This window comes from Berghia stephanieae, chromosome 5 (assembly GCF_034508935.2).
Source record: "Berghia stephanieae isolate SIO BIC M18660-M18661 chromosome 5, UCSD_Bste_1.3, whole genome shotgun sequence".
Lineage (NCBI taxonomy): Eukaryota > Metazoa > Mollusca > Gastropoda > Nudibranchia > Aeolidiidae > Berghia > Berghia stephanieae.
Window position 1 is genome coordinate 70993863 of NC_088364.1, and position 24765 is coordinate 71018627.

General features: G+C 33.4%; 3 protein-coding genes across 5 annotated transcripts in view; 1 reads left to right on the plus strand and 2 right to left on the minus strand.

Annotated features, from left to right (window-relative positions):
- Nucleotides 1-1146: 1146 nt before the first annotated feature.
- On the minus strand, nt 1147-7647 carry LOC144973545 (thioredoxin C-1-like). Its single transcript, XM_078916096.1, has 4 exons — nt 7584-7647; nt 5638-5929; nt 3628-3751; nt 1147-2515 (listed from the first exon to the last, which is right to left on the minus strand). The coding sequence occupies exons 2-4, from the start codon at nt 5901-5903 to the stop codon at nt 2399-2401; spliced, it is 507 nt and encodes a 168-aa protein (XP_078772222.1). The 5' UTR covers nt 5904-5929; nt 7584-7647; the 3' UTR covers nt 1147-2398.
- A 70-nt stretch (nt 7648-7717) lies between these two features.
- On the plus strand, nt 7718-17199 carry LOC144973566 (uncharacterized). The gene is made up of 4 exons (XM_078916176.1): nt 7718-7812; nt 10221-10552; nt 13534-13777; nt 15875-17199. Exons 2-4 carry the CDS (start codon nt 10247-10249, stop codon nt 15946-15948), a joined length of 624 nt encoding a protein of 207 aa, XP_078772302.1. The 5' UTR covers nt 7718-7812; nt 10221-10246; the 3' UTR covers nt 15949-17199.
- A 4138-nt stretch (nt 17200-21337) lies between these two features.
- LOC144973562 (uncharacterized) overlaps nt 21338-24765 on the minus strand; it is a 105733-nt gene continuing 102305 nt past the window's right edge. For all 3 annotated transcript variants that reach the window (XM_078916170.1, XM_078916173.1, XM_078916172.1), the window contains exon 17: nt 21338-24765. This exon is cut by the window's right edge and continues 559 nt beyond it. The gene's annotated coding sequence lies outside the window, so the exon portion shown is untranslated.

The following is a 24765-nucleotide window of genomic DNA, read 5'->3' on the forward strand; positions in this document are numbered from 1 at the left end:
ATAACAGAGAGATGATTTACTAGGAAGATAATATCATCTCCCAAAACTAACTATACATTTGACTGTTTCCTTCCCAGCTAGGGTATCCGGCCAGTGCCAGGACAAAACCAATTTCATCCCAAGACAAAGACAGAAAGCATGTTGGAATAAAGATGAAGGGGGGAAAGAGGACACAGTAAGTGCCTCCCTGCTCACTATGGGAGTTATAAAAGCTACTATTTGTAAACCTTCTTCTGTCAGGTATGGTATCTCATTAGTCACAGTAGTCCACTGCTAGTGGAATTTTTAATTCTTTCTTCAGTTTCATTTTTTTTTTCGTAAGCATTTTTACTTATTATTGTCACATGTGCTGATAATTTAACTAAAAAATCGTATTATTATCAGACAATTTTCAATTCGTGATGTTCAAATATGACTGTTTTACTCATCGTGTAAGCTTTAAAAGAACAAAATGTGCAACTTCCATACAATCTTTATAACCAGTATCAAGTCTATTGAAATACTTGTTTCAACGTTACGCCCTCTGGTATTAAATAAAAATGTAAAATTTTAATCTGATTTTATAGTTACTCAGTAAAAAGGTGAAATATTTGTTTTTTTTTTTAGGGTTTTACGGCGCTTGCAACACATTGTCATATCAGCGCCAGTAAAAAGGAAGAAAATGGGATAGTAAACAGTTCTAGAATGACAATTAAAGCACCCAAGAAAAGGTAAGACAAAGGGGAATTGGTTCAAATAGGGAACAGATGTAGATTCCAAAAGCACATTATCAACGTACTTAGTTTGAGATCACCTAAAAGTCTCATCAAGCACAAGCACAGGGCCCCACTAAGAGGAATACACTCAAATGTTTACAAATCATATATAACATGTAAACAAAAATAATACAGTGCAAAACAAAGAGATGATTTACAAGAAAAAAAATATCATCTCCCAAAACTAACCATTCATTTGACTGTTTCCCTCCCAGATAGGGTATCCGGCCAGGGCCAGGATAAAACCAAGTAATCTCATTCCAAGACCAAGACAGACAGCAATTTGGTAAACAGCTATAGGGGGATAGAGGACACAGTAAGTACCTCCCTGCCCACTATGGGAGGTCAGGAACCCCACCCAGAAAAAGGTGAAATATACAACTATAATCAATGGTGTTGAGCATACTTTTTTATTGATTATCATTTTGAACACTTGTTAAAAGCAGCTTAACAGCTGAAAAGCGTAATCAATTAACTGGCGGATACTAGTACTAGTAATACATATCAATGTTGATCATAAACCAATGAGGACAAACATTCACATTAACTTTCAGCCAAATAGGATTAAAGTACAGGCCATAAATAGTCAGAGCATAAAAGGCTTAAAGATTACAAATTTAAAATTAAAATTTTTAGCCAGTTTGATATTACAGAAGAACCAGTTTAACTGGAACAACTCAATTAATATAGAAATTGTTCCAACAAAAGAGCAATCCAATTAACCGATTACACGGATAGCCTTCAAAATTGGAACAACTTATCAAGACTACACATATTCTATTGTGATATTTATGATGAAAGGGATAAAGAACTTCCTTTCAGTTGCTTTTTTAACATTTTACAAAAGGATTTTCATAATATTCGCCTTTACAACGTGTCGCCATGATAGCATGTAAATAAAAATGAATGAGCAAAGCTGATAACCACGTTTTCACATGGAATTGACATTATACTTTTATAATATGTATATGTATATAATATATAGAATATAAATATTCAATGCACAAAACCTTTTCCACCATAGTTAACATAGTCCACAACGTCAACCAATGTGGCATGCCTCATCTATAGCCAACAATCATTTGCATCATTAACCACTTTCTTTTTAATTACTCGTTGCTGCCCCCAAAGTACCTAATTTGGCAAATATGATAAAAGGGACTGAATATGCAGTAACTCCTTGGATTGTTGATTGTTAACCTCAAGTGTTGTCATAAGACGTAATTTGATTCCTCTTGCAATAGACATTATTGACCCCAGTGGAGAAATGTTTTTTTTAAAATTCTTGACGATGCTCTGAAAAAATTTCAAAGAACTGGTGAGTTTTCTGATTAACCAGTACAAACTATATGAAAATTTATTTTTATCACAGACAGATTGTTCCAATAAAGTGAATGTTACAATTATGTATTCTCTAATTCCCAGCTTTGACTGTAGACTATCCTTGTTATTACCATAATTTGGCGCTTATTGCTTTATCATGTAAATAACGTAGCTCATCAAATTTAAATTATTTATGATTTTCCGAAATTCCCATTCTCTTACATTCAAAATGCACAATTCTCTTCAATTCACACTTACATTAAGCGGACTGCTCGATTAGAAATATTTAGCATATTATGGAACAATTAAAATGAAAGACCTCATGAAACTACTAATTTATCAACAAACGTAGAGATCTGATCATCATCTATGACGCCAACAAATTTGTCTTGGATTTTTCCATTCTTCATTCCAACTACTGTGGGAACTGATTGTACCTGTATAAACAAACAAGAAAAATAGTTTTACCAAATTTGTCATCGGCAACAATATCAATTGCATATTTCAAACACATCATCAACTTGTTGATTGCATATATGTAACCCACAGTCTCAAGTTGGTATTACATCTGGTGATCCAGGCCCATGGAAGGAATATAGAATCAAAATTATAATTTGAGTCAAATTGGGATGCTTTAATATAATATATAAATTCAGAAAAGTGAGTGGAGCAGGCACTTATGTTGGTAACAACAAGAGATGAAGTGAATAGAAAAGTGCCAGAAGACAATAGAGAATAAAAATTTTCGCGGCGGTGGTGGGGTTTGAACCTGTGACCTTATTGGTACGACAACTCCGCCTGGCCGGTGAGAGCGTGACTCTACCGTATGAGCTATCCACGAACACAAAAATATTCGTATCAAACTCAGGTCATTATGTAATTTTCCAAAGTTTTTCGACCTATCAAAATACCCAATATTTGTAATTTAGTTTCTTTTGACTTTATATTCGGTTTTGATGCGTGAACCATCAAATGTGATTTACCGGTTCAAAATGGAATTATATTAATAAAAAATTTAAGACTTGGCTTAAGTTTTTCTGTTCTATTGATGTAAATGGATATAGTTATTAAACTTGCAAAAAAATAGAAATTTCCATTTCTGGTCATTTTATCTTTAGCATCCCTTTCTGGCACCTGATTTACCCCGCCTTAGTACTGTTTTGAGGCAGTGAACAAGATGCTGAAAATTATATTTATAGACAATGCAGTCAGACTTGGGTGATACTGACGTGCTTAATTAAGGAGAATGAGAGCAAGAAAATATGTCATCTATGTATGCAGAGATACCTTTCGAGGAATCTCAAGGCCGAAACAGGATTTTCCTGATACAAAATATTATCTATTTTTAACTCTATGATATGTAAACAGAATTTCAAATACCATCCCAAAGTCCTTATTTTCATCTATGATACTACTCAAACAAATGGATGGTAGGTAGCTAGTGAACCAAAAGATATGACTGGAGATCCAATCATAAGCAACAAAATTAAAAAGTACGTGAAAACGAAATTAAAAAAAAAAAAAAAAAATCTAAAATGGATGTACCTACCCCAAATTCCATGGCAAGCTCTGGATTTTCATCTATATCCACTTTGGCCATCAAGACTTTTCCCTCTTCTTTGCTTAAAAGTTGTTCCAGCCTGGGTCCAAGTAGTTTGCATGGGCCACACCATCTGATGTCGGAGGTGGAGTTCAGAATATACAGATTATTGAGCGACATATTATTGGAGATTAATCACAATTGTCATCAAATTTCTTTTTGAAATGCAATTAATTTGATTTGAATGGGAGGATAATTATAACATCAATAGTTTTTAAGATAGAACTTTTATGTGGTATTATTCTATCCCAAAAACTTTATTAATTTACAAGTGGTCTTAAGTCAACAGAAACAACATGTAAGACAAAACATGCAAACTGTAAAGCACTAATGTATATAATTCCGACAAAGAATGGCGAGATATTCACTTTGCATTCGAGTATGGTGAGAAAATGTGAGGAAAGAGCCTTTACCAAGGACTCATCTTCAGGCCACCCAATGAGGAATTCAAACTTTCCACCTACTAATAAAAAAGTGACTATGGAAAAGCTTCGGAAAAAAACAGTTCGAACGATAAACGTTTTGGGTGCAAATCCTTCATCAGCAAAACAATTTATTTGTTTTAAAAGTTTCTTTGCTTATTATTTTACTGATGAAGGGATTTCATCCCAAAACATTTTTTGGTTCCATTGTTTATTCTGAACCCTTTCTATTGTCACCTTGTTGTTATTAATTTCAGGAAGCCTTACAGTAGTCTTACTGTTCTATACATTCCACCTAAATGTTACGAGTCATACCATAAGACCACAAAACAGCACAACTAGTTGGCAAATTTTTGAAATAATTAAAGCCTATAACAAAGTCTGATAATACATATTTGAAAGATTTACATTATTTATATGAGTTAGGTGATTTTTTTAAAATGCAAAAAGAAACAGATAAAAAACTACAAGGAAGCTAGAGAATAATTGGATAAAAAAATAAACTAAAGTGGGTCAAATGAAATAGCTCCAAATACCATAGATGTTTAAGGTAATGAGATTTAAGTGTGGTTCTTTTAGATTTTGGGGGTCCTGTTAGCTTAGCTGGTAGAGCACTCTCTTATCCCAGAATGGGACTGAAATCTATCTCGGGTGAAAATCGAGGTTTTTTCTCTTCTGACTCCTCTGTTCACTCAACAGTGATTGGGTAACTGGGTCTGTTACATCTGGTGTAAAGTACTTTGCAATTAGTATCTTATCCAAAGGTATCAAGAAATAACTGTTGTCCATTTCACACTATAGAATTCAGGATAAACTCCAGCTCCATGCCAATCCAACGACGGACTATTTTGAATTTTTTTCTTCTTTTAGACATAGAATTCAGAGTCTGGTCCTTTGTTTAGGCAGCAAGCCCTTGGAAAAGATTTTGTACATAATATTCCATTGTCTGCACATGGGTGGATGCAAAATTACAAGGTATGGACTCTGGTGTAAAATAAAATTGCCATTGTCCGTAAACTAATTTTTAAAGTGCTGAAGAAGACTGCATGGGTAATTCAAATGTACAAATTTTGTTTGTCCATGAAGAAAAAGTACTGTAAGTATGAAAATACACAATAAATCTGAAAATAAGCAAAGATAAATAATATGCAAGACTTTTAGTACAGATCCTTCATGAGTAAAAATCACAGCACAATAAAAGAAAAGAAAAAAAACCCCAAAGCAAACAACTAATGACATGTAGCAAAATGAAAGTCTTTCCTTAGAAAGCTCGATTGTTGGTTTAGCATTTACATTTCAAGGGACCTTTGTAGATGACATTTTTTTATGACCCCCCCCCCCCCCCATCAGTGATTAGGTCTGTGGCAGATATTACTATGCAATAGACTAGCATCCTATCCGAAGGCTATCAAACAATTGCTCCTGGCTTCATGAACCTATTGGTTCTCAAGAGCTATCTTAAATTTTATCTTTGTTATTCAAGCGATTCTGCCATTCCCGTTTAACTCAATTCCAAACTCTCAGGATGTTCACCTACGTTGCATGAAAGTCCACCACTACTGGTACAGAACTGCTCTTGTCAACAACTCTTTTCTGGAAATCCTGATCATCTTGAACGATTATCACTTCAAACTTGGCAACAGAGGACATTGGTCTCACAACGTGAGTGAAAATTGACTGTTTTGACACAGTATTATTTATTGTTGCTGAGATAAGTCTATGTTTCCCAATGGTTCGTGTTGTGCAAATACCACGACAACTGACAAGACGAGAGCATCTTGCCAAATTTCTTGCTGTATTCATGTTGAATGATATCTGTGATCTTTCACCTATAATAGAAAAATGCATACATTATATTCTCATATATCTATATAATATATATATGTTAACAGGTAAAATATTTAATGACTGATGGACCGATTTGCTGATTAACAAGTTCCCTACTGGTTGAAAAAAATAAAATGGCGGAAATGCCAGTTTGACGTTTTCAGTTCAAAATGTAAAAACTTGCATTTTAATGATGTCATTTGGCTTGAAAAAAAAAGCTGGAGTTGGCATCTTGGCACTGATTACTTTATTTTTGGGTTAAACATCACTTTTGTTTCAATTAACGTGCAGCTATGTGGTCTTGTGGTATGACACTCGCTTTCGGATCGGAAGGTCCTGGGTTCGAGCCTCGCGCTCGGCGCATAGTTGAGTCCTTGGAAAAGGCTCCTTATTCACATTCTCTCACCGTACTCAGGTGTAAAATGAGTACCTGACAGCGTAGTCTTTGTCTGAAAAATTGTAATATATCGCCTAACCGGCGCCATGTCCCGTCCTACATGTTAAATGTTGCTGTTGACCAGGGACCCCTTGCAAAGCGCTTTGAGCACATTCATTTAGTGGATATTGCGCTAAATAAAGCTCAATATTTAATATTTGATAGATAGACGTCTAGTTAACTGATTTGTGACACATTATCCATCACTGGCAAGACTGTAACTGTAACAAACAGATGTTTACTGTCCACCACTATAGTCACAGCAATCAACTCTTACACCTTGGGGGGGGGGGGGGGGAGACCTTCCATAAGCTACTACATCCCAAGTATTCTTGTTCTTCTAGTAGTTCTAGAGTATCTTTGGTACTTTGGTAAACGTCCATTTGACCCTCCAGCAGGGAGCCGATAAATAGCCTAGTGGCTGTGACCCGATTTTTTGGACTTTTGAGTGATGGGTCTCAGAAAAAGTTCCATAGATTTTTTGTTTATGGATGGATTTTAATGATTGATGTCTTATTTTCTTCAGGAGAAATTACTCTATCGTTTGGTGTAGTTTATTTTAAAATCAATGACAATTTAATATAACTTTTGATTATGGATAAAATAGGGTATAATTTAGCTTTGGATAATTAAAAGATTAGAACTTGGTAAATCAAAATTTCATGCTGGCACGTTTATTTAACATCTTAACTTTTTTATAAAATTAAATTCAGGGCAAAGTTGTATACCGCATCCATGAAATTCGTTCCAGTAAAATCCTTACTCAAATCTTAGCGGCCATTTTAGACCAGTTTTGAAATCCAAATGGTGGTTACTACCGGAAATGCAACAATTTTCAGGTCACAAAGTCCGTCAGTAAATAACAAAGTCAAAGGCAAATAGAAGACCATTTTTCAGCCTTTAAACTAACATAACATTTTTTATGCTTATCTGATTTTCACAATTTTGGTATCATTAGAATCGTGTTGAAAAGCACTTTAAAATGATATAGGTTTCATTGAGCTCAATCAAATTTGAATTTTTTACCAAAGGTTTGGGAGGGGGGAAACCTTTTTTTAAAAAGTTTCCCCCTCCCAAACCCCCTACTAGAACAAGAATACTTGTGATCTAGTAGCTTATGGAAGGTCTCCCTCCTTGGGCCATATGAAACTAAAAGGATCACATAGATGAAAAAATTGTAATATAAATCTTTATTTTTTAACAAAGATCATAAATATCACCTTCAGAGTTACGAAAGCAAGCACAACATGAAAACGAAAGTTGATGATCGACCTTTGACTTTTGATCCGGATGTATATTGTTATTCTTGTTAACTAAAAACTTTCATCAATCACTAAGATACCGTAAACTTCCGTTCAATTATAAAGCGAAAAAATGAGCACAATAATTACACCTAAATCTATGTCTGGAAAGTCAAAATCAACTTCAAATTCACCATCTCATTTGACAGTGAGTGAAAGACAGATCATAATATTGTTCTGTTTATCAGTGTTACGTGGATAACTAGTTCTTTGTCTTTCATTTTACCTCTTAGACACCTCCCTCCTTTCTAAATTTAAAACAAGAATTTTTGAAATCAAGTACAAGCTACCCAATTCCTGCTTTCATATAGATACTTATACAACATTTTAGATGTGGATCAACGTGAACTAATAGAAAACTTTATTATAGGAATCAATTCTAAAATTCTTCTAATTGGCGAGCAATATGGGATTTCAACTGAAGTCATTACAAGTACTATATACTAATATACTGTAGTTTTCTTTGTTTGCTTTTTGGGGAGAATGGGGGGAGGGAGGGGGTGGGGTGGATATCGTCATTTAGGGACATTCAACGAATTGTACTACATTTCTTTCAATCAGGATCAAACAATAGTTGTAATTGAAGCAGAGAATCAAATGGAATATCAGTAAGATTTAAGGACAATCTTCAGGGAACAGTCTACGAGTCTGAATACCAAAACCTCTGGATTTTTTATGCTTCCATGAATATTTGCAGATGATAATTTTGTATACTTATACAAATAATTATATAAAATAACAAAATTTTGCTGGAAGTAAGGGACTTTCTTGATCAGACACACATATATATATTTATTTTTATATCAGGTGGTCACAAAAAAAAAAAAAAAAAAATAATGAATAAAAAAAAAAACAAACAAACGCGCCGCTCTTTGTCAGCTTGCATCTCTAAAACTTTTCTTTGAATTTCTTTCAAATTCAAAACATATATAAAACAGATGCTTATACGTACATTGTTAATATTTTTAGAAAATATTTATTGTCTCCATAAACTTTATTTTCATCATATTTCTACTCACCATGCAAGAAATCGTCTATGTAGCACACTCATATATCTATTTTGGTCCAACGATTACAAAGTTGCACTTTATGTGATCAAAAGCACCGCCGTTCTCTTTAATGATGCAACGTAGTCTCTTTTTCCAATTTGAAACGCATTTCTGAATTTCTTCAATGGATATCTCCTCCCGGCATAAAAATAAAATAATTTTTTATTTATCTCAAGATTTCTTATGTGAATGTGGAGCTTTGTCCACAATACTATCTGTGTGGTTGGTGCTGAAGAAACCAATGGTCTGGTTGTATTTCAGCGGCGTCCTCATTGGGCGCGGGCCCATGTCAGTCGGGCCTTGAAATCGTTTAGGTGTGATGCCATGATGACCAGTTCATCCAGCCCATTCCACTCCGAGATAGTTCTAATGAAGAAAGAATTTCTATAGTTTTGTGTTCTTGTCTGTGGGACTTTGAAGCAGTTCGAATTGTTTGTGGCGTATCTCTCAATGGGGTTTTTGGTTATGTGGTTGGCAAAAGTGAGTGCTCGGATTTTTCTTTTGTTTGGTCGTGGCGTGAAAAAGGAGTCTACCTTTATTGATGGTATTTGATCTGTTATAATCTTGAACATGAATGACAGACGGGTTTCTTTTCTTCTTTGTTGGAGGCTGATGAGGTTTCTTGCTTCTAATATTTTTGTCATGCATCCTGGGGTTTTGCTCTTATAATTCCCAGTTATGAACCGGGCGCCTTGTCTCTGAACTCTCTCAAGTTTTTGAATATCCTCTTTTAGGTAGGAGTCCCAAGCAACTGCTCCGTATTCCAATTGTGATCCCACAAGTGCGAGGTAGGCGTTTTGTTTGCATGACGTTGGGGCGTGGCTAAGATTTCGGGGGAGAAACGCGAGGATGCAGCTTGCCTTTTGAGATTTTTTTTGTTAATGTGTTTCCCCCATTTCAAGTCCTTTGAGAAGGTGATGCCGAGGTATAAAATCTTAATGTCTACAACACTATAAACCTTCTCGGTCAAAGAATTTCAAATTGTGTAATCCATTGGATTCAGGTTGGTGATTTAGGCGGCCAGTTGTTTTTCTCTATGAAATGAATATTTTTACTCTGAAGAAAAGCTTTTCATTTGCTCGAATTTCTTCCTTGATAAAGGTGTTCACAGTCTGACATGGTTAAGCAACAAGTGTCTTCTTTAAAGAATTAAACCACGCAAATGCCACAATAATTTGCGACATCTTTTCGTCGATATCCAAATTTTTAGGTGATGTTACCAGATTATATATTATTTAAAAACCGCTCATCCAATTACCTTGATATCCTGTAATTCAATTAACAAAATATAGTTCTAATAGTGGTGAAAATTTGAAAAGTATATATATAATATACACACTCACTCATGATTGTATCCTGTTGGTCCTCTCTCCGTTTCCTCGTTTTCTTCCTCATTTAAAAAAAATGAAGATTAACCGTTTAATCTTTAAAAAAAAAAAGAAATAAAAAATAAAACCATTGTTCAACCAAATTAATTCTTAACCTCTCTTATATTATCATCTCTAAGGTTGGATAGTATTTGTGAGTTGGAAAATGGCAGAGAGTAAACTATGTCCCGGTGGCTGTATGCCAGGTCAGTGTCTAAATGCAAGCTGTAAAAGTCACCCGGTGGTGCTTGCCAATCCCCGTATAGAACAGGAGGCCGAGTTTAGAAAATGGTGCATAGAAAAGGCTAAAATGGAAAAAGATAAAATGGAGAGACTAGAATTTCTTAAGGAAGAAAGACGGAGAATGGGGATGGAATCATTTTCGAAGTCTAACGACGGCGTGGAACTGGATGAGGTGCCACAATTTCCAGGAGGCAGAGATTGTCCAAAAATAGACTTTGAGAGTCCAAAGGTTCACTATATTGTGACTTGATTTTGTGTTTATGGTTTTAGATTAATTTATAACAATTGTGTTTTATATTAACCTTCTCCTTACCAACTCGTCACATTCGTTACGATACAACCAACATTTTTCTTATTCAAATTTCTTTTGTACATCATAACATTTAAGGAAAATGAACAGTGTGTTGTAGAGCATATTTTGCTAAAGAAATTATTTATCGCAAGAACTTACTGCTATTGTGTCAGAGTGATAAATAATATATATTTTTGTGTTAGTTGGGTGTGAAGTTTTGGGGAAAATCTTGAAAATGGCTGGTAAGGAGAGAGTTAATAAGTTATCCATAAAAAATAAATCTCGTTGCCCATGTTTTGTTTTGTGTTTTGTTGTTTCTTTTAAAAGGTCTAAGTCTAAAGACATACATTTGTCAAATTACAGATATGGCATCAGAAAAAGTTAGATGAATTTGTCATTTTACAAATATATGCAAGTACCTTTAGCTTCTACGAGATAAATATCTATTCTTGAGTTTCATCCTCTATTAATGGTGTTTTAAAAAATAAATAGATATGTGACTGTGAGGAATGGTAAATAACAAGATGACAAGACGTTATGTTTTTAAAAATCAAGAGCGAAAACCCAGAGCTCAAGACAAGATGATGAGCAAGTTGTCTATTATTTTGTATTTAGATCAAACGTCGTTAGCTCCCTAAAAAAATCACTTTCACTCCCTTGCATGCACATCCACACACACTCATACAAACACACAGACACACACGCACACACATACAGACAAACATACACACACACTCACACACACTCACACACACATACACATATACACATAGCAATTCAAGAAAATACCAATACTTGCCAAAAGAAAAAAGAAAGGAACCAGAAACAAACAATAAAAAAGAATACCAATGATAAGATAATCTTTCTAGACGTTTCATCTCTTTACACTTTCCCATCTCCAACACACACAAGGGACTCTCTTCTCATAATATACTGATGCTACGTGTTTACATTTCATTCATACTCCGTCCACGAGGAGAAAACAAATTTGTTACAATTCTGACTACATTTTGTTTGTTTGTTTTCACCGTGTTTATTTGTACAAACTTTTCTTTTGTTGTTATTTTATGTTGTTGATTAAGGGTTCACACATCCCTTGGTTGTGTTGTTAAATTTCAAAGTCTTTTCATTTTCATTTACTTTGGTGAGTATGAAATGTATAATTCCGAAATATTTCTACTTCCATCTTATCATTGGAATGGTCATGGATGTGTAGATTTGTGATTCGTTTTTTGTTTTTAAAAAAATATATACCATTGCTGAAACATAGATTATGGAATTGAATTCTCATTTGCTCAATTTTTAAAATAATACAAATTATTATCCAGAACATGTTTTAAATCATTGTTTTCTACATTAATTGATTTCACTATAAACCTAAAATTGATATCAATATTAAACTATTGTGATGATTTTTTTCTAATTAGAATATATATATATATATATATATATATATATATATATATATATATATATATATATATATATATATATACATTTCAAGTATAATTATTATTGTTTAACTTCTACAGTACTGTTTCATGTCTATGACAATCTACGGGAAGTGTGTGTAATCGTTATTGTTATTACACACACTTCCAGTAGATTGTCATTATAGACATGAAACAGTATACTGTAGAAGTTAAACAATAATAATTATACTTGAAATGTTTATAAATAGCCCCTTTTATCAAAAAGTTGAGCACTATTATTTCATGGTTTTTGCCTTTATATATATATATATATATATATATATATATATATATAATATATATATATATATATATATATATATAATATACTTCCTGATGAGAGCAACGCTCGATAACAACGTTGTAGAAGTCAAACTATCTTAATTATCTTTTAAATGTTTATATATATATATATATATATATATAATATATATATATATATATATATATATATAATATATATATATATATATATATATATATATATAAATATATCAGAGTTGGTAGGTACTTAATCTTGTAGTTTTTAAGTGTGCTCGATACTTTTTGGACTAAGGCAAGGCATATTATATGACGCTTTAATGCTCCTGCATTTTCCTCATAATATTTATTGCACCATTAATTACATGCAGAGAATCTACAATTTCAAACTACTGTAGATATTTAAAGCACATACCAATTCAAATTCAACCTGGCTTAAACTAATGGTCATAATACGCTTCAACAGTCGCAACGCCACTTCCCTCCCATGGTAACTTAGTAACTGGCTCTAAATATCGGAACAATGGCGGACGCCCTTATGAAATATTTCTCCGACGAGCATAAAAGCGTATCCAGAGGGAAAAAAACATAAATCTGATCAAGTTTTGACTTTCACTCATTCTGATCACATGACATATGAAACGTTCTAGCCAGCATGAAGAATAAAAAGTAACGATTTTCTTTGTTTAGAACCACGATGGCCGCCGTTGCTGGGCGATGTGACATCAGACTCTTGAATCCAATTGACTTCACCATTTTCTTTCCCTGGAGGATAAATATGACGTGGAAAAAAAAAAAATAACAATGTGAAATTGAATGTAAGCTTCAATTTAATATACGAATACAGATAAAAATGGACGTTTCCGGTGTCCTCTTTATCAACAAAACAGGATGAATGAAACACTACAGACGAATGAGATAATGTGGTAGTGGCGTTGAGTCGTGTATCATTCATCCTATTTCATTCATAAAGGGGGAAACCGAAACGTCCATTTTATCTGTTTTCGTATATTAAACTGAAGCTTAAATTCATTTTCACATTGTTATTAATTTCTTTGAGCTTCGAGCAGCAACATTTACATGTAAAAAAAGCAACTTTGATTTTTTTAATAATACCACTCTATGGTAGTATGATTTAAATGGCTTAATTAATAATAAAATCTCTCCCTTATTTTAAAAAAATAGTCTCCAGATGTCGGGAAGACAATGAGAGAACCAGCACGTCCTTCGTGCATGTTGCAACCTCCTGACTTTACTCCACCTTCTGACGACTACAACGATTTGTCCAGGTTCCTGCGTATTTCTACCATGCCAGGCTACAACACCAATGATCAAGTGAGTGAATACCACGACAACCACAACATGGCCGTGTGGAACAATCGCAAGGACATTGACCCCCAAGTCTTTAAGATGAAGCGTGACTGGTTGAGTAAGTGCACTTATAATAATAATATTATGATTATTCTGATGTGTGTGTGGCGCTGAAGTGACCTAAATGTGTCGCAAGCGCCGTAAAATCCCTAAAAACCAAAAAAAAACAACAAAAAAACAAACAAACAAAAAAAAAACAAAAACAATCCGATGTGTTACAATTTATTACATTCTTTACCCGATAGTTGAGACGATTTAATGACTAAATTCTTCATGAGTGTGCGTTTCTGTTGTATAATTTTGTATTGCATAAATATTACAAACATTAAACATGAAAAGAAGAATGAAGAATATTAGTATTAAATCATCTCAATTATTTTGATAACCTTTATTGTATAATGTGAACATTTCTGACAGGTAGTCAGAAGGTCTTAAATACTATCGTCAGTCGATGTAGGCTGATTTTTTTTTGGGATGATAATTTCTCGTATTTTTCTTCATGCTTTATCTGGCACTGTTTCATACTCTGCATCCTGCAGGTACCCCGGATATTCATCTGGTCATGGGGATGAATGAATGAGTGAGTTAGTTTCAGTGTATAAATCTGTGCTTATATAAAGATGAATGATGTGTAACATTATGATAATTTCCAGTCAGGATCCATAAAGTTTATCTTATCTTATCATACAAATGTTTAGAGAACTGTCGCGGCTGTCTGAAGCCTGGGATTACAAATGAAAAGTTGAAAATGGAAAGGCTTCGGATGGAAACACTACAAACTATGGACTTTTTGTAGAAAATTATATATAGTCAATAACGAGTTGCGTTGTATTCCTTAGAAATGATTTTATTGTTTGACCAAATAAAAGGTAACAAAATAAGGCAAATAAAATTCCAATCGCCAATCCATCGACCAATCTTGTCAACAGATCAAAACATATCTTCATCATCTTTATCTGCCGACTTCACTCTAGTTCCGGGGCAAAATACCAAGTTCAAGATTATTTTTTAACACTTTTTAGGCACACCGGGACGTCTATTATACTGTTTCCATCTGAAGCCTTTCCATTTTCCCCTTTTCGTTAACTCTCTCCTTACCAGCCATTTTCAGGATTTTCCCCAAAACTTTACACTCAACTAACACAAAAATATATTTTTATCTAAATACCGAATACCTAAAAACCGAATTTACAACAATATCGAGGAACAAAGAGGAATGGAAAAGAACAAAGAAAGTCGGCTCACTAATTGGAGACACCGAGGATGTACAAAGAAGAAAACAGCTATCAAACGCCGCACTCAGTAAACTCACCAATGTATGGATTAGAGGTGACAAAATAAAGAGAAAAACCAAACTGAAACTGTACCATGCTCTTGTAAAACCGGTACTTCTGTATAACTGCGGCACTTGGGCGTTGACAAAATCCGAAGAAGAACATCTGGATGCCTTCCATCGCACACAGCTAAGAAGGGTACTGGACATCAAATACCCCAAAAAGATCTCAAATGAATCACTCTATAAGATCACAAAAGAAAGACCAATCTCCCTTGACATTTTACAACAACGATGGCAACTTTTCGGTCACATACTACGCAGGGACAAAAACATACCAGCAAACCAAGCCATGTCGGGATACTTCCAAAAACACGGGAACCTTTTCAGAGGAAGACCGATCACAACACTCCCTGTGATCCTAAACAAAAACCTCACAACACTTGGACAAAGCATTAGTCTCATAACGGCAGGGGACCTTGAAAATCTGAGAACCCTAGCAGAGGACCGGCAATATTGGAGACACCTCACACAGGAAATACTGGAAACAGCCAAGGCGACCCGATCTTTCGGTCGAGACGCGAAAGGCATCTAAGTCAAGTAAGTCATCTAAATAGCAGTAAATTCTTGCAATAAATAATTTCTGAAAGCAAAACACAATGTTCATTTTCTTTAAATTTTATGATTTATAAGAGAAATTTGGATAAGAAAAATGTTGGTTGTCTCGTAACGAATGTGACAATTTTCCTAGAGTTGGTAAGGAGAGGGTTAACATAAACATTTTTTACAGATTCTTATCTTACACGAATACGTGTTCCCAGATTTTTCAATTAATTTAATTTGATTAACATCTTTTTACTTTTATCTTATCATATTTTTCAGGTGTGTGGGGTGAATTCAATGTTAAAGAGCAATGCTGGAGAAAGGCCTGGGCTGAGAAATTTGGTTCAAATTAAATTACAACTTTTACATACGATCCCATGTTACATTATTCATCACAGCACTGTGGAATGAATATTTCAGTATTCTTAATTTTTGTATGGTTTAAAATAAAAACTGTTAAAAAAAGTTTCCTCATGATTGAAAATTTGCTGACAATGTTTTAGGGTTTGATAATCATTTTAGTTTTTTTAGTTTCCTTACTTTATTTTTAAATATCCTCGTTCATTTTAAAAAAAGTTAGAAGACGGATATGATTCATAAACTTTCTCGTCAGAAAAATGAAATTATTTTTATTAGTTAACTCATTGTTTAACTATTATATTAAATTGAGCACCATTTATTACAAATTTATCCATTATTTAATATATCAGCATTTCATAAACAGAGATCAACTTTTTAAAAAATCATATATCACAATTATGTGGCTATGAATGCATTTTCATGGCCATAAATTACAGTATGGTCCAGCTACTCCTTGAAAGTTATAGAAATGAATTAATGTAGCTTGATTTACTAAACTATTTGAAGTTGTGGACCAAACAGCTTCGAAAAAGAAGAACAATAAAAATAGCTCACACAAATGTTTGGAAATCAAAATCTTCCCGAACGAAAAACAAAAGAAAGAAGACTTCAAAACAAACCCCAAATAAATCCAAAACAAACAAAAACCAAAAAGTAACAACAAATCAACAAACAAACCGAGAGCAATATTAACCCTTTCCTTACCACCTACAGCAAAATCGTCACATAATTTGTTACGACACAGTATACAATTTTTCTTATTCAGACTTATTTTGTACATCACAAACTTTGAAGAATGATCTTTTTTTAATTGATAAGAACATAAAGTTGTTTTGTAGAGAGCTTTTTGAGTTTAAAATATCAATTTTCTGCTGGGTAAGCCTTCCATTTTAGGAAATTACTGAAAATCATCGGTAAGGAGAGGGTTAAATGAGAGCACACATATACAATTCTCATTTCTACAATGCAAGTATTTCTAAACTTTACATTACCTTTCATTATTGTTTTTGTTATCAGCCGAGGAAGGATTTTGAGTCCAAAACGTTTAGTGACATGTTTTGTTTTTATTTTGTGAACATAAGAATCTCTATACCTATTATCGTCCATTGATGTTTTATTTTTATCACAGTAATTTACCAAAGAAGATCAAAACTATACTTTTATCAGAATTTCCGATAACATTAATTACATACATGCCTATGTAACTAATACCTAAACAGTATTTTGTTGAAATATATATATATATATATATATATATATATATATATATATATATATATATATATATATATATATATATATATATATATATATATATATATATATATATATATATTTATAGAACCTCTCAGTATTGAAATGGCCAAAATGAAAATAAAATTTATTTTGACACTTTTTACAGCTTAAGAATTCTTATTTATAATTAAAATACCGTGGGATTTTCCACTCATATCAGTATTAATTATTTTAACAATTGTTTTGAAACATTTCAGTATTCATTCCATTACATAATTTTACCCAGTAATTTATACTTTATTTCACGAAATGGTTAATCAGCATTTATTATCTTATTCACCAATGTAATCCAGAGTTTATTTTTAAAGTCATAATTTGCACGAATGATTGATTCAACTAACTTCATAACATATCCTGCCTTTAGCAAGTGTATAGTATACCCTTTTTGTGTACTATGAAAGCCCGCTTATTTGCAAAAATCGTATAATTTAGAATCAGCTCTGTCATTTGCTTCCAATCATGAAAGGAGGATTAGAACGCCAATATGTAAATAATGCAGAATTAAACTATGCACTTATTTTTAAAAATTGAAAAATCTGGAGTTCTATTATATTTTGGTGTTCTAAGTCGTCATTTCCTTTTCTATTTAATCATTACTTAGTTCTTTCTGGTTATATTATAGTGGTATCTTAAGCATTATCTCATAGAGAGAAAAAAACACCCACAATTATAATGTGTCCTGACTGAGAATCTTTGCACTATTTTCTTTAAGATTTATTGTTTCTATCCATTTTCTTTCCCAAGTTTTTAGACCAATTTATGACATGAAATTTTAGGGTTTTGTTTAAGGTACAGAATGGTACTCCACCTATCACAAAGCCTTTAAATTTACCTTTATATTACTATGCATGACAACATCATCGTTACTGATTTGTGATCTGAAAAGCTTCTATGATCTACGTAAAAGCTACATCTGCTTTGTTCTGTCCAATGTGTTTTTCTCTTTTCTTTGTTATGTTGACTGGAATCAGTATTATCTTGAACATACAAATCATTGCCCTTAGTCAAACTTCAATTTGTACTTACATTTTCTACATTAATTTAGGTTTGTTTATTTGTTGAGAATAATAAAATCAATAAAGACTGTGATACAATGAAAATTTATTTCTGATTTTTGTTTACATAATTACATTAATTTTTGATTCGGGACAGCTGTTAAAGACTTGCCCGGTTGTTAAGACAGGCAATACTCAGAATTTTTACTATTTTTCTATTCTCATACAAATACAAGTCTGGTGTTTCTTTCCACGTAGCCATCTATCCTTGTCCTAAAGTAAGCCTTTTGATTTTACCATAGGCCCTCAATGGCATCATTCGTTGAAATGGAGACAGCTGGATGTGAGCATGTTTTATGTGTGAGAATATTTATTTTTCTTGTAAATAATCTTTTTGAATTTGATGCTTGAAACAACGGTGACCTCCTAGACTATCATGTAAATGTTGCTGCTCGAAGCTCGAAGAAATAAATAATAATGTGAAATTGATTGTAATCTGTGGTGTTTCATTCATCCTGTTTTGTTGATAAAGGGGAAACCTGAAATGTTCATTTGATCTGTTTTTGTAATTAAATCGAAGCTTACATTCAATTTCACATTATTATTTATAGACTATCATGGGAGATCAAAAGACCCCAACTAGGAAAAGCTGTAGATCTGAAGTTAAAATACCAAAGAAAGAGTAAGACAAAGGGGACTGGCTCAAATAGGGAACAGAAGATTCGTTTGTTTTTGTTTTTACGGGTTTTACGGCGCTTGCAACACAGTAAGGTCATATCAGCGCCAGTAAAAAAATGATGAAAATGGGAAAGTAAAAAGTTCTAGAATTATAATCAAAACACCCAAGAAAAGGTAAGACAAAGAGGAATTGGTTCAAATAGGGATCATATATATGTAGATTCCAAGAGCACACTATCAAAGTACTTAGTTTGAGATCACCTAAAAGTCTCATCCAGACACAAGCACATGTCCCCACTAAGAGGAATACACTCAAATGTTTACAAATCATACATAATATGTAAACAAAACATAATACAGTGCATAACGGAGAGATGATTCACATGGAGAAAATATAATCTCCCAAAACTATACATTTGACCGTTTTCTTCTCACTCTCAGCCAGGGTATCCGGCTAGGGGCAGGACAAAACCAAGTAATCTCATTCCAAGACAAAGACAGAAAACAAGTTGGAAAACAGATAGAGGGGGATAGAAGAGACAGAAAGCACCTCCCTGCCCACTATGGGAGTTGAGGAACCCCACACAGACAGAAGATTCGGTGAGCAATCTATCAATGTGCCTATTTTGAATTACCTCAAAGTCCAATCCAGGCACAAGCAAAGGATTTTGCTCTGAAGAATTATTCAAATATGTTTACAAAGTCCAATATATTAAAAAACTAAAAACAATGATAGTACGTAATAGAGAGATGATTTACAAGGAAACGTATCATCTCTTAAAAAAGAGAAAAAAAGTATTTAATTGCCTCCCTCTCAATTAAGGATCTATGTCACGACAAGGACAAAAAAATAGGGAGACACGTATGTCAATCCAGAATAAAGATCAACGTGAGAAGGGAAAACAGAGATAGGGGGATAGAAGACACAGCAATAGTCAGAAGACCCGACCCAATGACCTACTTCAAAAGCTCCAAAAGAAACAAAGCCATAAACACATCTAATTTTTTTGAATTGCGCAAATTTTAATCATAACATCTTTAAAATATTCTCTTTTAATTAGATTCATTTAAAATTTAGAAAACATTATTCAAAAATAAAATAAAAGTTTTATTTTAGATTTATGGATGAATTGAGCATCGGAAAAAGGAAGGAAAAGAAACGTTTAGTATATAGAATTAGAATTGGATAATTTGAACACTGATATTTTAAAAATGGAAAAAGGACACATGTCGATCACAAACGGGCAGTATTAAAGACGAGGGGGCTATCTCATTTTTTTTCTTCAAAACTCACAAGTTCACTTTCCTTCATATAAAAAAACAAAACAAAAAACCATGTCTAGGCCAAGTTACGCTCTGCACACCATCTCCAAACACGAATAACCTTTAAATGAAAGAGGTCAAATGGTGTAATGGCGTCCAAATAAGTTTTTTGGAAACCTTATTTTTTACTGCGGGGTAGCCCACTTGTCATTAATACGGGCCAAATAATATTGAATAAAACAGTTGGTAGGAATTGAGGCAAAATGGATAAAATGAACACTACATCAAGGCAACAATGAAAAACACAAGGTGGAAATTAAAACAATTAATCAAATACAGTAAGTAATCAATTCACATTGGATATGCTTTGGGGAAAATGTCTGGTCATTTCATTGTATGTTTTATTGAAATAATATATTGTATATTTTAGGCATAAGGTATCCTTTAAATAATAATAATAATAATAATAATAATAATAATAATAATAATAATAATAATAATAATAATAATAATAATAATAATAATAATAATAATAATAATAATAATAACAACAACAACAACACCACCGCGTTTAACTTTGGCGATTTGTTTCCTGCTCTGCTAGAAAATTTTAAACCTCAATATCAGCTTCAATCAATTTAGAATAAAATCAATGTTATTTTGATTGAATATAATATATCGATATCTCAAAGAAAGAAAGAAAGAAAGAAAGAAAGAAAGAAAGAAAGAAAGAAAGAGAGAAAGAGAGAAAGAAAAAGAGAAGAGAGAAAGAGAGAAAGAAGAGAGAAAAGAGAAAGAGAAGAAGAGAAGAAGAGAGAGAAAGAAAGAAGAAGAGAGAAGAAGAGAGAAGAAGAAAGAAAGAAAGAAGAAAGAGAAGAGAGAGAGAGGAGAGAGAGAGAGAAGAGAGAGAGAGAGAAGAGAGAGAGAAGAGAGAAGAGAGAAAGAAGAAGAGAGAAAGAGAGAGAAGAGAGAAGAGAGAGAGAGAGAGAGAGAAAGAAAGAGAGAAAGAAGAGAGAGAGAGAGAGAGAGAGAGAGAGAGGAGAAAGAGAAGAGAGAAAGAGAAGAGAGAGAGAGAGTAGAGAGAGAGAGAGAGAAGAAGAGAGAGAAAGAAGAGAAGAGGAGAATGAAGAGAGGAGTGAAGAGAGAAAGAGAGAGAGAGAGAGTGAGAGAGAGAGAGAGAGAGAGAGAGAGAGAGAGAGAGAGAGAGATATAATATACGTATCACCAAAGACTGTTGACTTTTGATACAGCTCAATCTAGCCCAGGCCAGGGAACACACAGCCTTGGCCCAGGCTTATTTTTCTGTAAGGAGTCGCTATGAATAGCTCAGTTGGTAGAGTACTTACTTCGCAGCTAGTCTGAAACCTCTTTAAACTCCCAAATTAACACGGCTGCACTGCCTCTGCCTAAAAAGATGCACTAAGATGGTTCAAGATTAATAAAAAAGATGTCAATTTTTTATGGAGAGATGATGAACATGGGAAAAAAAAGCATTCTCACAAAAAAAAAAAAAGAAAAAAAAAGAATAATATATTTAGTGTTTACCTCTTGGCAAAAGGCTCCAGACATGGCCTAGGTAAAACCACACGATTTGATTCGGGAACATGTATACAAAGCCACATGGAAAGGACACATGATACAGGGAATAGAAGTGACAAGACCATGGACTGACCATGGACTGATGGAGATTCCACCAGCTTAAGAAGGCCAATAATCTCCCACCCACCACAAATATTTTATTTAGATAACATAGAAGCAGATGATGAATAATGTTACTCATTTCAACAAGCAATACTGTTCGCAATTGTTTATATCACATAGCAATAACATTACACAATGGTTTTCAAGGAAAATATGACACAATTAAAAAATATCACGTAACTCTGACACAAGCCATTGTTATATGGAATATGATTTAAACAGTTTTTCAAAGAATTAAAAAAAAAAAAATTAAGAAGATTTAAAACCCGATAGAGCCATAGATCTACTTTCTGTAAAAATTCATTTTGTCATAATTTTTAAGCATTTTTTAACATGTCATAATTTGAAATAATTGTAAAATATAAGCAAGTCAAAATAATTTTGGCACATTACTCATTGGTTAGTAATTATGTTAAGTGTAAGTGAACGGATAATGAGTAAAATTGATGAGTAAAATCATTGCAAGTATTCAGGATTCAGGACTTGACATATTGAGAACCGACGATAAACATCCGAACTGGACCTCTCCTTAAAGTCAGCCAGGGTCAAATTAATAATATGCTATCCCACAATAGAAAATTGACTATCACTATATTAGGCTTCAACGAAAACTATTTTATATAGAAAGCTTTTGTCTTACTTATGAAAGTAATTTAACACGACTTATTCTATCATGTATAGATAGTATGCGCTTGGCTAAGAAGCTCATAACATTGCCATCCAGAAGTATAACGGACCAACACACAAAACTGTGTGTATCCATGAACGTTTACAGTCGGGTTAATACAGTTCAGTGAGCATTACTCATAAACGCCGATGGCAAAAAACAATAACAAAGACCTGAGTGACGTCATCTTCGAACTATCTATAGTTGAAATATTGCATCACTTTACTTTAATACTGATTTTCTATTTTGGATGTAAAAGGAAATTATGGAAATTTCATTCAGGTCCTGAGATATTATGTGTAAGCAGAGAAGCCATCTACACCACTATATTGTAATCGTGTATGGCTAAACACAATTCTAAAGTTTTATTGGATGTTTGTTTTGTTTTTAGGGTTTTACGGCGCTTACAACACATATAGGTCATATCAGCGCCAGTAAAAAGGGAGAATATGGGATAGTAAGAAGTTCTAGAATTACAATTAAAGCACCCAAGAAATGGTAAGACAAAGGGGAATGGTACAAATAGGGAATTGGTGTAGATACCAACAGCACACTATCAAAGTACTTAGTTTGAGATCACCCAAAAGTCTCATCCAGACACGAGCACAGGTCCCAACTAAGAGAAATACATTCAAATGTTTACACTATAAATTCAAAACAAGAAATATAATAATACATAACAGAGAGATGATTTACAAGGAAAAAAATATCATCTCCCAAAACAATAACTATACATTTAACTGTTTCCCTCTCAGCCAGGGTATCCGGCCAGGGCCAGGACAAAACCAAGTAATCTCATTCCAAGACAAAAACAAAAAGCATGTTGGAAAACAGGTATAAGGGGATAGAAGACACAGTATGTACCCCCCCCCCCCCCCCTTGGGAGGTCAGGAACCCCACCCAGTTTATTGGATGTTGGGACATGGTTGAGAAAGTAAATTAAAGTAAAGAATTGTTTCAATCTATAATCTGGGATTAGAAAGTTAACGAACGAGCAGTCCCGGACGACACAATCATGCTGCCTGAAGCTAATGATACGGAAAATAATGAAAACAACTAAATTTACCCATTTTAAACTTTACTGTTCCCTGAATACTGCTCATATTATTTCCATTTCAGCAGTCGATAAAAATTAAATGTGGAAATCTTCAATAAAACATAAGATGGATGATATATTATACATTTTGGGTTTACCCTTACCAGTAAAGTAAGCATTGTTCTTGTTTTCTCGTGGAATGAAAACTGAATAAGTGAGCTCAATATTTTCCTCTCTATCAACCACCACATTCCTTCAATTTAATACAGAAGGTAGATCAAACTGTTTACCTCCATAATAAATATAATTGCAGTTTCAGTTCTAATTCTTGATGTGATTTTTTTTTTTAGTTTATGTTTCCAAGTAACCACAATTTCAAAATGAGTGGTTTTCATGAATAAAAAATATCATGACAAAAGTGCTTTTATTTCAATGGCCGATGTACGCCATAAGATGTAAGACTGTTGCAGTCTATTTTCAATACTATAGATAGTATGCGCTTGGCTAAGAAGTTCACAACATTGCCATCCGGAAGTATAACAAACCAATACACAAAACTGTGTGTAACCATGTACGTTTATAGTCTGGTTAATACAGTTTAGTGAGAATTACTCATAATGGCGGATGGCAAAAAACAATAACAAAGACTTGAAGGACGTCAACTTAGAACTATCTATATTTATATAGCTTCACCTAGCAAGTATCACTTATTTGCAAGGCACGCTTTAACTCTTTTATGACCAAAATGCTTTGCCATTAATTTGCCCCTATTTTGATTTTAAATAATATGAAAAGTGCTTAGACATCCATACGTTTTTCCAAGTTGATTAAAATACCATTGACTTAAACTATTTTCATTGTGGACAATGACAACTTGTCTTTCACAATAGATCATGATGCTTCTTTAGAAATGGAACTGAATTTCGAATCGGACGAGAGATTATACTTTTCCAAACATTCAAACAAAACCAAAGAACATAAGTCTACATTTGTCTGAAACAGCAGTACTAAAATCATCACGAATTGACAATGATCATCAACAGATTGTATGGAGCAGTGCTAGAAAAAAAAGGCAGAGAATGGGCGGGGAAAAAAATTTTATCCTGAACACATGAAATGGCACCAAATCGCATGGTCGAGGAAAAAAATGTCATTAAAAAAGAAAAACAAAAAC

Coding starts and splice junctions, on each gene's coding strand:
- LOC144973566 (XM_078916176.1), top strand. CDS start 10,247: ATGGCAGAGAGTAAACTATGTCCCGGTGGCTGTATGCCAGGTCAGTGT. Junction 10,553..13,533: donor TAGACTTTGAGAGTCCAAAG/GTTCACTATATT, acceptor TTAAAAAAATAG/TCTCCAGATGTCGGGAAGAC. Junction 13,778..15,874: donor GATGAAGCGTGACTGGTTGA/GTAAGTGCACTT, acceptor CATATTTTTCAG/GTGTGTGGGGTGAATTCAAT.
- LOC144973545 (XM_078916096.1), bottom strand. CDS start 5,903: ATGAATACAGCAAGAAATTTGGCAAGATGCTCTCGTCTTGTCAGTTGT. Junction 3,752..5,637: donor GTGGTGGACTTTCATGCAAC/GTAGGTGAACAT, acceptor CTCCGACATCAG/ATGGTGTGGCCCATGCAAAC. Junction 2,516..3,627: donor AGCTTGCCATGGAATTTGGG/GTAGGTACATCC, acceptor TTGTTTATACAG/GTACAATCAGTTCCCACAGT.